Source organism: Melanotaenia boesemani, chromosome 17 (assembly GCF_017639745.1).
Source record: "Melanotaenia boesemani isolate fMelBoe1 chromosome 17, fMelBoe1.pri, whole genome shotgun sequence".
Taxonomy (NCBI): Eukaryota; Metazoa; Chordata; class Actinopteri; order Atheriniformes; family Melanotaeniidae; genus Melanotaenia; species Melanotaenia boesemani.
In genome coordinates this window covers 20,160,411-20,174,589 of record NC_055698.1, presented here as the reverse complement: position 1 = coordinate 20,174,589, position 14,179 = coordinate 20,160,411, and the positions used below count along the sequence as shown (strand labels likewise).

General features: G+C 37.9%; 1 protein-coding gene across 1 annotated transcript; it reads left to right on the top strand.

Annotated features, from left to right (window-relative positions):
• On the top strand, nt 1–3,790 carry LOC121656483 (trypsin-3-like). The gene is made up of 5 exons (XM_042011506.1): nt 1–121; nt 272–425; nt 1,237–1,490; nt 2,156–2,292; nt 3,088–3,790. The coding sequence occupies exons 1-5, from the start codon at nt 82–84 to the stop codon at nt 3,235–3,237; spliced, it is 735 nt and encodes a 244-aa protein (XP_041867440.1). The 5' UTR covers nt 1–81; the 3' UTR covers nt 3,238–3,790.
• The last annotated feature ends 10,389 nt before the right edge of the window (nt 3,791–14,179 follow it).

The window sequence follows — 14,179 nt, the reverse complement described above, 5'->3', positions numbered from 1 at the left end:
AATGTTGGAAATGTGAAGGCAGGACAACAGTTCAAAAAGAGCTTCGGTCTGGGCTACCCCCGCATTCAGTCGGACGTCACCATGAAGGTCCTGGTTTTCCTTGTTTTGCTTGGAGCAGCCTGTAAGGCACAAACCAGTTTTACCTTTCTATGACATAATTTAGTAAATTTTATTCTTGCACAGCTGTATATAGATATAAATGTGACATTCTCAGAATGACTTTTACAGTATTTTCCTTGTTCTTGATTTATTGTATCATACGCTCTATTAGTTGCTGCAGCTGAGGATGAGAAAGTAGTTGGAGGATATGAGTGCCCCAGGCACTCTGCTCCCTACCAGGTCTCTCTCAATGCTGGATACCACTTCTGTGGTGGTTCGCTCATCTCAAGCCAGTGGGTGGTTTCTGCTGCTCACTGCTACAAATCGTAAGTACAAAAGTCACATTTTCAGACATTTTTTTCCAGTTACCACTTGCATAAATGTAAACTACATTTAGTGATAGTTGCACTGGATGATATTAGTTGATGGCAAACAAGGTTGCAGAATTCTTATGCTGAATGAAACATAATGGATTTAAATAAAGTTAAGTACATGAGAAGTACAACACACCATTTAATTTGGTTTAGATGCCAAATCCATAAAATTAGGACTCAGAGTAAATTTTATTGTTGATATATTATAAATACATCACATCCACATCAGTTTAACCTCTTTCATTAGGCAAATGTGATTAACATCATTAATGAACGGTGCATTTACTCTACCAGAGCTAGTATTGTCCTGGTGTGTTGGATTCCTGGGTGAGACTAAAATTAATTGCCATCAATACCTCAGTTATTGGTCTTTTATCTGTCATGAAACAAAACAACAAAAAAAATACAGTGAAAGGTTGTGGTAAAATAATTGTAGGAACACATTATAGACAAATAACTTTAAAAGAATATAAAACTAAAGAGCTGAGGAAACTATCATATTTTCATCTTATAAATATACTTTCCAAAATAAAATTTATGAGCTGACAAATAGCCATAAACACAATCACAGCCTAGGAAATTTACAGAAAAAATTTGAAAAGTAAATAAATAAATGTTAATTTTTTTAACATGTGTTCCTCAACACAGAAATCCTTTGTGGCAACAGTGTCTGCTGTTTATAGCAGATGCATCTAAATAATGCTATCTCAATTAGAAAATTATTTTTTTGTTTAAACTGTCCTAATTCTCTCTTTGCAACCAGGCGTATTCAGGTCCGCCTTGGTGAGCATAACATCGCTGTGAATGAGGGCACTGAGCAGTGGATTGATGGTGCCAAGATGATCACGCACCCACAGTACAACAGCTACAACCTGGACAACGACATCATGCTGATCAAGCTGAGCCACCCTGCCACCCTCAATAGCTACGTCCAGACCGTGTCCCTGCCCTCTCGCTGCCCCGTGGCTGACGAGAACTGCATGGTGTCTGGCTGGGGAAACATGGCCAGCAATGGCAGTAAGTTAAATTAGAAAGGAAAGGTTAAAAGTGTAAATCTCAGATCAGGCCTGGGGTGACTTTCATGACTGACTTATTCAAAGACAACACAGATGATAAACAGCAGCTACCCTGCAGAGCCTGAACTGGTCACACTGTGGATCTCATGAGTCTTGATCACATAGGACAGGCTTTTTTACTCAGAGGCTTGTACAGCTATGACCAACAAGGATCAGTTTTAGGGAATCTAACAGTATGTGTACAATATAAAGAGTCATCCAGCGACATTGTACAAGGTAGCATTTGGAAGGTGTGCCAATAGACGCCAGCATATAATTCATACATACACCAGGATTTCTCTGCAACTGCTGGGAATATTACATTTTTTGTTTTATCTATTTAATTATTTTGCCCACAAGGTTTAAATCACAAATCTGCTTTGTTTTACAGTAAAAATTCTTTACTTTAGATTTGGAAATTTACCAGATAAACTTGCCAGTCAACTAATTAATGACCCAGTTAGTAAACTGCTCATATTAACATTAATACCAGAGTACTTTCACAATGTAACAGCATTTGTCTAATGCTGGTAACTTGTTCTTGTGGAGCTCGGGGAAAGTAAAACTAATTGGCTTTTAAATAAATAAATAAATAATCAAACTGAGGCTTTCTCTTTAATTCTACAGACAACTTCCCTGACAACCTTCAGTGCCTGAAGCAGCCCATCATCGATGACAGAATCTGCAGGAACGCCTACCCCCACCTCTTCACTGATAACATGGTGTGCTCTGGATTCATGCAGGGAGGTGCCAGCAGCTGTCAGGTGAGCTGGTATAAACCAGAGTGAACGTACAGGAAGTATATGCAGTGCAGTAGAGCTCCTGAGTTCTTAAACATTACTTACACCCACAACATCCAACATTTACTCTAAAAAGTCTGTCATTAATATCACACTACAGATATCCACTACACCCACTCTAACTGCATTATTGTTTGCAGCTGTCAGAGAAAATCACATCAACATGGTTTACTATTTTATCACTGCTGGCATGAAACCAATTACATGTGCTCAAGTAATATTTTAGACTTCTAGTAAACTACAATGGAAGAAAAGAGAAGATATTTAAATGAGCAACACCACTGATTTACCCAAACACAAGCATGATTAACAACTAGCAAATGTTCCAGCTTAGTGGTTTTATTACATGAAATTTCATATGTTTTAGTAGGTGTGGCTTATGGCATCTACAGTCAGTGATAGATTGGGGAAATAGTTTACCATTAGTGGGAAGATATTAATTGTCAACCATTATTGAAAGGTGAAAAGTTCTATAAAGACATCTGGTTTGCTGAGAACATTTTTTCCTCTCTAATAAACCCCTAAAAACCTTGGTTTTACTTACGTAGAGCACACTAGAAACAAAACTACACATAGAAATGTAGTGTAAAAGCGCTTTGAATGTTCAACATACCATAGGACTAGAAAAAATGCTATGTAAGTACAGTCCATTTACCATTCTCACCTGGTCTAACAGAAAACCACTGCCTTTGCAGAAAGTAGCTACTGAATTGAAGCTGAACACCGAGCATTAAAAATTCTATTCCCCTCTGTCTGTAGGGTGACTCTGGTGGTCCTCTGGTGTGTAATGGACAGCTGCAGGGAGTCGTGTCCTGGGGTTATGATTGTGCCATGCCAGGACATCCCAGCGTCTACGCCCGTGTGTGCCGCTACAACAGCTGGATCAGCTCTGTCATGAGCCAACACTAAACACCGAGTTACCTTTTCATTAGTTTCACAATTGCTATAATGCATTCCCTGAAACGTCCATCCATTTTCTCAAAACTTAAAAAAAATCCCCAATTACATGCAAAAAAACAAAACGCCTCTCCAGAATTGCACAATAAGCACATACTCAGCTTCACGCTTTTTGCAAAACATTGTTTTGCAAAGCTCTACGTGCATTTTCAGACACAGATAAGGATTGTGAGGCTACTTACTTCTCATTACAGAACTCTGGCTTTCCACTGATTCTGATTTTCCTTGTTGAATGACATGTTATTGTCACTGAGAATATAGTAAGAAATAAATATTTTCAGTCTGCAGGATCAGTATTGTGCTGAGTAAGTTTATAGTATTTGCGTTTTTCCATGTATATCTCATAGTAATCATAAAAAATGAATTGGGTTTGTCAATATATTTGTCATCTAAATTCTCACAACCATGCTCTCAAACAATATTTCTGTATAAAATCCATCATTTTATTTCCTAAAAAGGGGTTTTACAAATATGTTTTGAATTTTTCATGGAAGTGTGTAATAGATTGAAACCATGTACGATGGAACAATAAATTTTTCCTCACTTTGTTAATGGTTTTGGCTGATGTGTTTAATTCTGCAAACTGCGATGTTCAGAAAAAATGGGTTTGATCTTTGTTTAATTGTCTGAGCTGCTAGAAAAAAAGGAGCCCTGTTTTCAAAATTGAGTGTAAACAATCGAAAAAAGCTGTAATCCACAACACAGGCAATATTTTCCCTTGGGAAACAACTGGGGAAAAACCCTCTGGTTTAGGGCTGATGGTTACAGACCTTCCATCCCCACACAATGTAAAACTTGTCTACTGGATTCAGGAAGGGGCTGCAAAGTGAAAGAAAAACCTTTATAAAACGCTGGGTTTTGGTGAACCACTCGCATATCAGGACAGGAACAGCGAAAGCTCACTTGTTAGTTGAATTCCAAACTTTGACAATTTCTAATTGATTAATTACTCATTGTTTACTGATAGTTAATTGTTGCTCCAGTTTGACCATTTTTAGGGACCCAAAACAGATCAGAGCTGAAAAGAGACATGGCCAAACTGAAAACTGGAACAATTGGATCTATTTTTACTTAGGTATGTAAATGTTTAAAATGCATACTCTAGTAAAGGGCACAGTATTTATCGTTTTAGTAAACAGACACCAGCATTTACTATGCATGCGTCAGAAACGGATACTTAAATATATCTCATATACAGGAGCCAAATTTAAACCTCAGATAATCAAATCAAGGATTAGACCACAAAAACACACCCTTGTTGTGTCAGTGTGTATTTCAGTGTGTTGATGGTGCTGATAAACAGGGTGCTCTGTCTGCTCTTTATTAGATTGAACTGCTTTTATCCACCAACATACACTGAAACTCAGTCTGCAACCATCAATCTCTGGGCATGTGCGTCAGAACGGGAAGATTGATGCTGTTTGAATTGGCAGCATTTGCTCCACAAGATCAACAACGCAACAACTATGTGTTTGAAGCTCAGCGTGTGTTCCAGTAGAGGGAGCTCTAAAATTAATGATTTTTTTTAATGTTATTCATTTATTTAATCATCTATTGATCTGATTGATGAATTAACTTAATCAAGGTCATGTTTATGCAGTAAGATTTTTTTAAATGTGACTTTTGAAAACATGACGCCTCAGTTTCAGAGTGCTGTGTTTGTTGAAAAACCTACTGGGTGTTTCTGGCCTCAAAGACTTTCTATGTCATTAATTTCCTATTCCGAAGCCCTCTACATTTTCTTTCTCAACATTATAGAATCTAAACCACTGCTTAGTTAAATCTAGAGCCGATGTTTTTCACAAATGGCTTGATGTTAACATGATTGTTTTCCATGCATTGGTCACTTGAAGCTATTGTTTATATTTGTGTTAAGAAGGCTGCTAAATAGTGGTGCAGTTATGCTGGCTCATCCACCCAAGGAATATCCACTTTGACGCATTAAGCATTGTTTACAACAAATCAAATCTAAGTTTCCTAATTAGTTAATCTGGTTTTTTTCTTCTTCTTTTTTTCTAGTTTATATCAAGGCTACATCAGAGTCTGTGAGCCAACTCCTCTAAAAATTCTAAAAATATTATTATTGATATCTATATCCACAAAGCAGTAACACAAAGTTTTTAATACTCTGCTGGATCACTGTTATAGAGAACATCTCGATTAATGTGACCTGGTAGTGGCAGTGTTTTTTATCAGTATTACAGTAAGTTTTTGCACTTGAAATCATCATGGTATACCACAAGGCTCTGTGTGTAGACCACTGCTTTTGAAGCTACTCTACCAAGGAGACATACTGTGTGATTTGTCAAATGGACTGTACTTATAAAGTGCATTCCTAGTCATGTAGACCACTTAAAGCCCGTTAACACTACATGTCACATTCTCTCATTTACACACACACACAAACACACACACACACACACACACACACACACACACACACAAACACACACACACACACACAATTATTCAGCATTTCTATTCAATTTACAAAGATACATAGTCTAATAAACTCTCCAAGAAATGGTTTGCTTTCAACTGCAATGGACACCTCAGCAGAAACGAAGACAAGAAAAAAAAAAGCAAATTGAATGGGGGGGGGGGGGGGGGGGGGGGGTCGGGGGGTATTGAACAACGGTAAAGTTTTTTTTTTTTTTTTTTTATTTACTCTGCTGTGATACAAACTGTATTGATTATTTTCAGGAAGAAAGCCTGGAGCTGCAGTTGACTGACTCCTTATATAGACTTTCTTTCTTGGAGCTTATCAGGCTCACAGTGATCCTCCACATGCAGGCAGGAAGAGATTTGTGTGATTTAATTGGCTGCCAGACTTTGGCTGGCTGGACATGGCGCAGAAAATAATTCTAATTTAAAAAGAAGAACAACAACAAAAATAGCAAGAAAAACAACTTCAGCTTGAAGGAGCTGCGTGTCTACTGCAAGTTTATGGTTTTCGTGAATTTATAAATATTAATAGAAGTAAAGAAAGCATGCACAAGACAGTCACGAAGCAAAAGTTTGAGGAAGTTTTACCTTATTTGTTTATGTAATCTGATAATGTAATGGGAAAGCTATTCACTGTAAACAAACCACTGCCAAAGTGTTAATGATAAACATAAGAAACAGTGTAATAAATAGTTTTAGTTAAAAAAAGTGCTTTATTATTTGGGTTCTTAGATGTAAAGATCAGAACAGGGCATAACAAAATGCATTAACCAAACATGGACAAATGTTAATACATGGTGCACAAGGATGCGTGTTGCATTCAGTTTATGAAAGATTTAAGGAATATAATGTGCCAAACATTAACATGGAATGTTAAATGTCATCACAATTAGAAGCTTTGAATGTTTTTTCAAGCTGTTTTCATTCCCACCCCCCCCCCCCCCACCCCACCCCCTCCCACTGTCAGATTTTTAGTTGCACTCCTGGTTTTTGTCAGGTTATTCGACTTAAATCAACACAGGCTTCTGGCAATCTGTGAAAAGCAAAACAGTCACATATATTTTAAATACAGATAAAAATACGTGACAGAGAAAAAGAACAACATGTTTACTTGTAACAATGATTCAAACTGTTGATGAAAACATGGCACCCAACATGTGCGGTGTTTGTGCAGGGGTGATGGGAATGGTGGAGATGGACGAATTTGGAGATAGAGAGATGGACTTTTCTGTGTGGGACATGACGGATCCAGAGTCTGGAGAGTTTCAGGTAAAATCCCTGCTTCTTCATGTCATCACTATGATGCAACAACTGAGAGAAGACATTAAGTTACAGTAGGTATTTAGCTGGTGGAATATTTCAATTGTGTTGATCTGTTTATGATGGCTGAAGGTAAATAAACACAGACAGACACATGAAGCACAGACTAAGGGTATTGGGTAGGGATGGTAACTACAGGTGTTTGTTGCTATTTGTGCTTTCAGGTGGTGTGTGTGTATAACAGCAGTTTAAAGCAACTGGTCATGCAGAAAGGTCTGAACTTCCAGTGGCCCGGAGGCTCTCCACCTCCAGATGTGCCCAAGTGTGGCTTCAAGAACGACAACCCAGCCTGCCTCACACGTACGAAATACACACAGACATATATTGATATAGCTCGAGATGCAACTACAGACACAACTACAGAGTACAGACACAGCTAAACACAATGAAATACTCATAGAGACACTGTAAAAACATACAAAGAGGCACACAGCTACTGTCCACAGTACAAGTATGAACTATGGACACATATAGTCACAAATTAACACAGCAGGCACACCTAAAAACACACCTGGAGGCAAACTTACAGACCTCATACTGCATGTATAAACACATTGACTGACCCCAGACACAACTACAGACTACAAACACACCTACAGGTCGTGTGCGTGGGACGGCGAACATGAGAGAACCCAAGTGTGTCAGCGAGGGGAAATCTGCATACAGGCAGGAAGAAGGTGATGAAGATGGGAAGACAGAAAAGGAAGAGGGAGGGTATTATTTTCATTCTGCAACCTCGCAGTTCTTTATGCTGCCGCCTCAACATGTGAATGTTTTGTTCGTTCAGTAAAGGCCCGGATGGGACTGAGCTGCAGGCAGAGATGAAAAGCTCTTTGATGCTTTTCAAAGCACTGACAGACTGGATTGAGCTCATGACCATAACAGTTCAGATTGTTTTTATTGCTGGTTTTCCCTGACCTCATTAAGTGGCTGCAGTGCCTGTGTACAAATACCACATGTCTGTATGTTCAGCCACTTGTTTTGGAAATTAGTCATTTGTTTTTCTTTTTTTGATCTCTTGTGCTTCTAACCACACAGGGTCCTGATTGGTTCTCATCCTCCTCTTCACTCCTTCCACTTTTATCTATTTTAATCATCTTGTTTGTGTTCAGTTTTCAGATTTTAATTTAATTTTTTTTTTTTTATCTCGTGTCAGGAATTTATTTCTTTTCTTTTAACAGTTTGACAGAATCTCTTGGAAGCTGTTCGTCACCATGCAGCTCCAGCTGGAGCAGGTGAGGGTCAAAGGCCGATCAGAGGCACCTCAATAAAGTCTGTAATGATGGGCATGTTATCTTGCACCTTTTCCACCCAAGCACCTGTTTCAGAATCAGCTTTGTACAGTAAAGAGCATTTTACAGTACAAGGAATTTCTCACGGTGACAGGTGCAACAGCAAAATTAAAGTGCACTAGATAAAAAGAAGAAAAGGTAGTGATGTACAGTTTTAATATAAACGCAATGGAATAAGGAAAAAGAGTTTGGGAATGAACCTGCCAACTCTCCAGTGATATGCTGACTTCTGTAATCTGCTTTTACTCAGACTGAACAGAAACTGCCTAGTTTGAGGTTCTCAGCTCACTTGAAGTATTCTGATTTAATCAAGCCTCTTTTCCACTTGTACCTACTCGACTCAGCTCAATTTAACTTGGTTTAGATCATTTTCCATTACAACTGAGTGGGAGCTCAATGTGGGAGGGGTCATCATAGCAAGGCGGCCTGAAAGTCCTGTGACATCATATGTATGTGACACAAACACGACACAACAATGGAGAACATCAGTGGCTTTTCATCAGACTCGAGCTTAAAGAAGAAAGTCAGACGATGAGGAAAAACATTCTGGAAAAGTCCAGGAGAGTTTGGTGAGGTTCGTGTAATCGCTTTCATGGCTCATCCTGTGACATCACCCTCTGGCCAATCAGTGGCCAGCAGTCAGTAGATGTCATATTTTCAGCTCGACTCGGTTTGGATCCAAGTAGATCCAAAGAGGTACTAATGAAAAAGGGCTGTAAATTAGTCCAGTTTTAATGAACTTTTGCACTTTTATTCGTACTACACTTTAGTTGCTGAAATGATCCTCTTTTAATTATTGTGATCTGCACGGACAGTTGTTGTTTGCAGAGTTAGAAATTGTTCAGGAAACGGCAGGTGTGTAAAAGTTAGTGATAACTGTGCTTAAAAGTCCAATCAGGTGTAACACTGATGGGAAAAATGGATAGCAGGTTTGTTTCTGCATGCTAAATCTAACTTTGTTTACTAGTTCTGCGTCCTTCAACCTGTTGAGCCTCTCCTCCTTCCTCAGTGCACTCTTCTTCTCCTCCGTCATATCTTTCTTCCCCACCATCTTTCTCATATCCCAGGTTTCTCTCCTCTCTACTACTGTACCCAGAGCGAGGGCCCTGGTCTCAGCAGCTTCCTGTCTCACAAAAGACCCCTCTGTTTCCCCCCTCTGAGCTTCCTTTGCTGCCACCCCACCCCCTTCCTCAACACCCCTGTGGTACATTCCCTCCCTCTCCCATGGTGCATTCCTTATTGACCTCTGCCGGCTGAGGAGTCCCTCTGTCAGCGGGCTCTGTGAGAGAACTGAGCCTTTTCTGAACTGTGGAAGCACTCGTTCGGTTTTCCTTTCAGCTCCAATCCATCTGTAGAGTTTCTCTCCACATATGGGTTGAGTAGTTAAAGTTCGGCAGCACCTTCAGAAAATAGAATAAAATATTTTTCTTGTGTTTGTGGCCAAAAATGTTCAAATGTCAAATCAGAAATTTCCCACTTATCTGATAATCCTAAAAAGTTCAAAATCTGTTGGATAACTGACATTTTAGAAATCAATACTTAAATTTATAGAATAGAATTACACAGCAAAAAAGACTAAATAGTTCAATTAAATTTACTTGATCCTAAAAAAAAGTCCACAATTTTATAATATGGAACACAAGTGAGTTGATTTTCTCAGGATTCTGTGTTAATAAGCAACATTTTCTTTATACTTAGACCCAAATATAGATTTTTGCTGCTAATTTGCAATAACTGAACGATTGGTACATTAATGACACAGTTTCAATGATCATTTGTGAATATGAAGCTGAAGAAATAAAATGGAATATATGAGAACTTGTCTTGTTTGAGTGCTTTTTTATTTGGATCCCACAGTGTGCATTATTCTAACTTTACTTATTATCACTTAGCAAATAATAAATTAACCAGGCAGGCTTGATAGATTATTATTGCCACAATCACCTGAAACATTTTACAGCTGAAGGTAAGAAAAAGCTCAAACAAAAACCAAATGATGTGTTAAAGTTGAGATGTTAGACGAGTAATTCTGGTTTAGTTAAATAAAACAAACAGACATACAATTTTATGTCTGGATGAAAACGTATTTTGAAACAAACTTTTTTTAGTGTAACATGTTTGTTTATTTCTGACCTGTAACTGTTTAACCCATCCCACAAATGTGTTTGTTCATGTCTAAATTACCTCGTTGAACCTTTCGGAACAACGCCTACCTCAAACGCTTCCCGGAGCCCCACAAAAAGACAGTTCTGCTCAGCTGATGTGTTGAGAACAAGCCATAGAAACTCTCAAACCAGGAACACGGGAACAAAATCACGTCATTTTGTTCTTGTGGCTTCGAGAATAAGAACAAAGTTCTTGCTTATCACAGAGAATGTAACAGGCTTTAGTATCTTTGGTCTGAACCAGCGAAACATTAGTGTTGCTGTGGCTCTGGTTTCCTGACAAGAAGCCAGTGTTTTAGTGGTCAAAAAGCAAGAACTGGGTCAGTTTGGGGGGTTTTCAACAGAATCCGCAGACTGAACCAGTTTATTCTGTTTAATCTGCAAAAGCTTTGTCTAGCATGGAAAATTGGTGCTACACTAGCTCCATCATTCACTGTTACGCTATCTGTAGAAAGCTGAAAACACAGCTGTGTGTGTGTGTATGCCAGATCTTTTTAATAAGCTGAGTTAGAGCTGGAACATTAATAAACAGCAAGCAGCTAATTCTTAGAAACTGTAGACATTTCTGTTGATTTCAGATACTGAGACACTTCTTCTTAACAGGCTGGAACGAGCTCCTGATTGCATCATTCTCCCATCGCTCCATCTCTGTGAAGGACGGGATTTTACTGGCCACCGGCCTCCATGTCCACAGGAACAGTGCCCACAGTGCAGGTGTTGGAGCCATCTTCGACAGGTAATATAGAGATGTCTTCATACAGAATAACTGAATTTTCTCTGTCATTTAATACACATTTACACAAAACCTATTGGGAGGCCCTTGTGCTTCATTTTAAAATCAAAACCACAAAGATTCTGCTTCTATTCAGTACAAGGATAACTTACTGTTAGTCTGTAATAAACTAATCAGGAAAAATTAGTAAAACTCATTTCATGGTAAATTAACAGGAGAAGAGAAAAGAAGTGTTTTATCAACATAAATTTCTTTGTCTCTTATGTTTTCATGCTCCCTGTTTTTCTACAGTAATCCAGACTGACATTTTCCTCAGGTTTAGCCTGATTAGTGACTGGGCTGAGAATTTAGGGTGGTGTCTCTTTCATCTTTGGTTGGCTGCAACTGCTGTTTTCTGCCTTGGCTGTAATTGGGTGAGAGATTTAGCTGCTGTCCTACTGCCTGTAAGGAGTCGGTGCATGCCAGGGAGGCTGGTGATTAATGCTTACCCTTAAACATGCATGCACACCCACACTCAGTCTTAGACATAGCACGAATCGTAGCATTTTTTAATATATATTTTTTAAATCAATATATATATATAATATACAAATGTCCCCTGAAACACTTGAAATTCTGTTCATGCATAAGTGTACATCCCATCATATGTTATAAAATTTCTTGTGGCATAGTTTTTATTGCCTTGAATTCATTTTTATTTTTTGTGGTCAAAACAGTTATTTAATGATTATTAGATCCAAATTCACAAGATGTTGATGATCATTAGTTATTTAAATGATTGAGACAAGCACTCTAAGTCTCTGTCTAATCTAGGGTCATGGATGCAATAAATTTCATAAAATTATTATAACTGCTGTGCTGCGTTTTTCACCCGGGATAATTTAGGAGAAAGGAAAGACGGTTTTGTCCAAGTGTAGGAAAATATCATGAAAGCACCAGGACATGATGCAAAAGGCTCACTGTGGGAATGGGTGTGTTTTGTTTACAGTATGTTGAGAATGGCAGATGTTTGGTGTTAGAATAATTTTTTTTATGAGCAGAACGCAAGATACAGGTCAGCAGAGGAGTATGAAGCAGAAACTTTCACCAGCATGCACTCAGAGGAGATTCATTCATTCATTCGTTCATCCGTCCGTTCGTTCGTTCAGCCAGCCAGCCAGATAGCTGGCTTTCAGATCTTCGTAAACATGAACTCTATGCACATTTGTGTGTTTGTTTCCTTGCAGAACATGTCTGGATAATTTCAGGACTGTGGTTCGTGTTTAAAGATGATTTATTATTTCTGGCCACAGGTGTGCTCTCAGTCCAGACCTTGTACATTTAACAAGTTTTCTTTAGTTCATGATCTTAAAATTTATTTTTGTGGAAAACAAAAACATAATCAGTCATGGCCTCTCCAGCTTTCTGCTGTAATGTGGCAGATTTATTTATTTATTTTTTTTATTAACTGCTTATAAATCCTGTCATAATTAGATACTACTGATTTATCCATTGAAGCCTTTTATTGACAGATTTTCATGTATTTTAGGTGTTAAAAGGTTTCTATTTCACTCTCATTTGTCTGGAGTAGAAAGTACTGTAGACATCAATACATTTAATACGCCAATCACATCAAAATGTGTTAATTCACTGTTAATTACACAGTAATTACGTTGTTACCGAGGATAAATTTTGAATCCAACAAGGTTTTTATCAAACTAACATGACTCAGTAATTTTTCCCTCAGATAATTTCCTCAAAGCTCTGCTCTCCTCTAGCAGCAGGCGTCTTTCAACTCTTTACTTCATTAAGGATGTACATAAAAACAAACAAACAAAAAAAAAAGCGTATTCAGGTTCCGAAGTGTAAAAGACAAAACTATCTCTTTACCACAAAACATCAGAAAACTAAACAACACTTAAACTGGAGCGAATAGATGCCTACTGCTTATGTCATTCTCAGGTAAAGGTTGTGGTTGGACTTTAAGTGTCCAGAGGAAATTTGCAAACCTTAGTCTGTATGGGTTCAGCTTATTTTTCCAATTTCAGCCTCTTCGTCTCTTCGTCTCTTCTCTCTGACATCTTCCTAACTGTGACCCAGAAAGCTAAAATGCATCAGAGAAGATAGGAGGCTTACACTCCAGTAGAAAAAAGTAACATGCAGGTGAATATATAACCAGAGGAATTGGGTTTTGGGTTATTTCCCGTCAATCTAAACTGTCCCACCCACAATATTGCATAATTATATGCTTCACATAATCTAAATGTTGAAGTTGTTAACATACAAATTCACCACCTTTTAAAATGGTCATTGATTAACAAATTGGCAATTAAGACATCTTAATTTCATGTCTTTAAACATATTAATTTCTGTGTTAATGTGGAACACTATTGATTTGCTCAATTTTTGCATGCAGCCCCAAGAGGTCATTGGAGGAACTGATGCTTTGCGACGTTAGTTTTGACTTCATGTTGAAATCTCGATGAGCAAAGGTTGGTGAATGAGGCCCAAAATAAACCGGAGCTTAAGACGACACAGCATGTAGCATGAATTCTTTATGTTGGACAATATTCATGTGCTCCTCTTAGCCCCCAAAATAGGTTGTTTTATATTAAATTAAGTTCAGGAAATTGCAGTTTCCTTAAAATGTCATTAACTTTAACTTTAAATATTTCTGCAGTTTTATGTAGATAGTGAATAACCTGAAATGTGATTCTCAAATTTAATTTAAAGTTTAAATAAAGGCTCATTTTCAGATGGTTAAATTTAGCTTTAATGTTTGTGCGCAGTTTTCCTCTTGCAGCTTTAGAGATAAACACAAAGACTTAAATAGTGGAGCTGATTTACTTCATTTTTTTTAATAGTTACCTGGTTTATTTAACTTTAATTACCATTTCATGCAGAAAATTAACTGTGCTAAAATTATTACAGCAAGCTGAATCTGCTTTAATTAACCATTA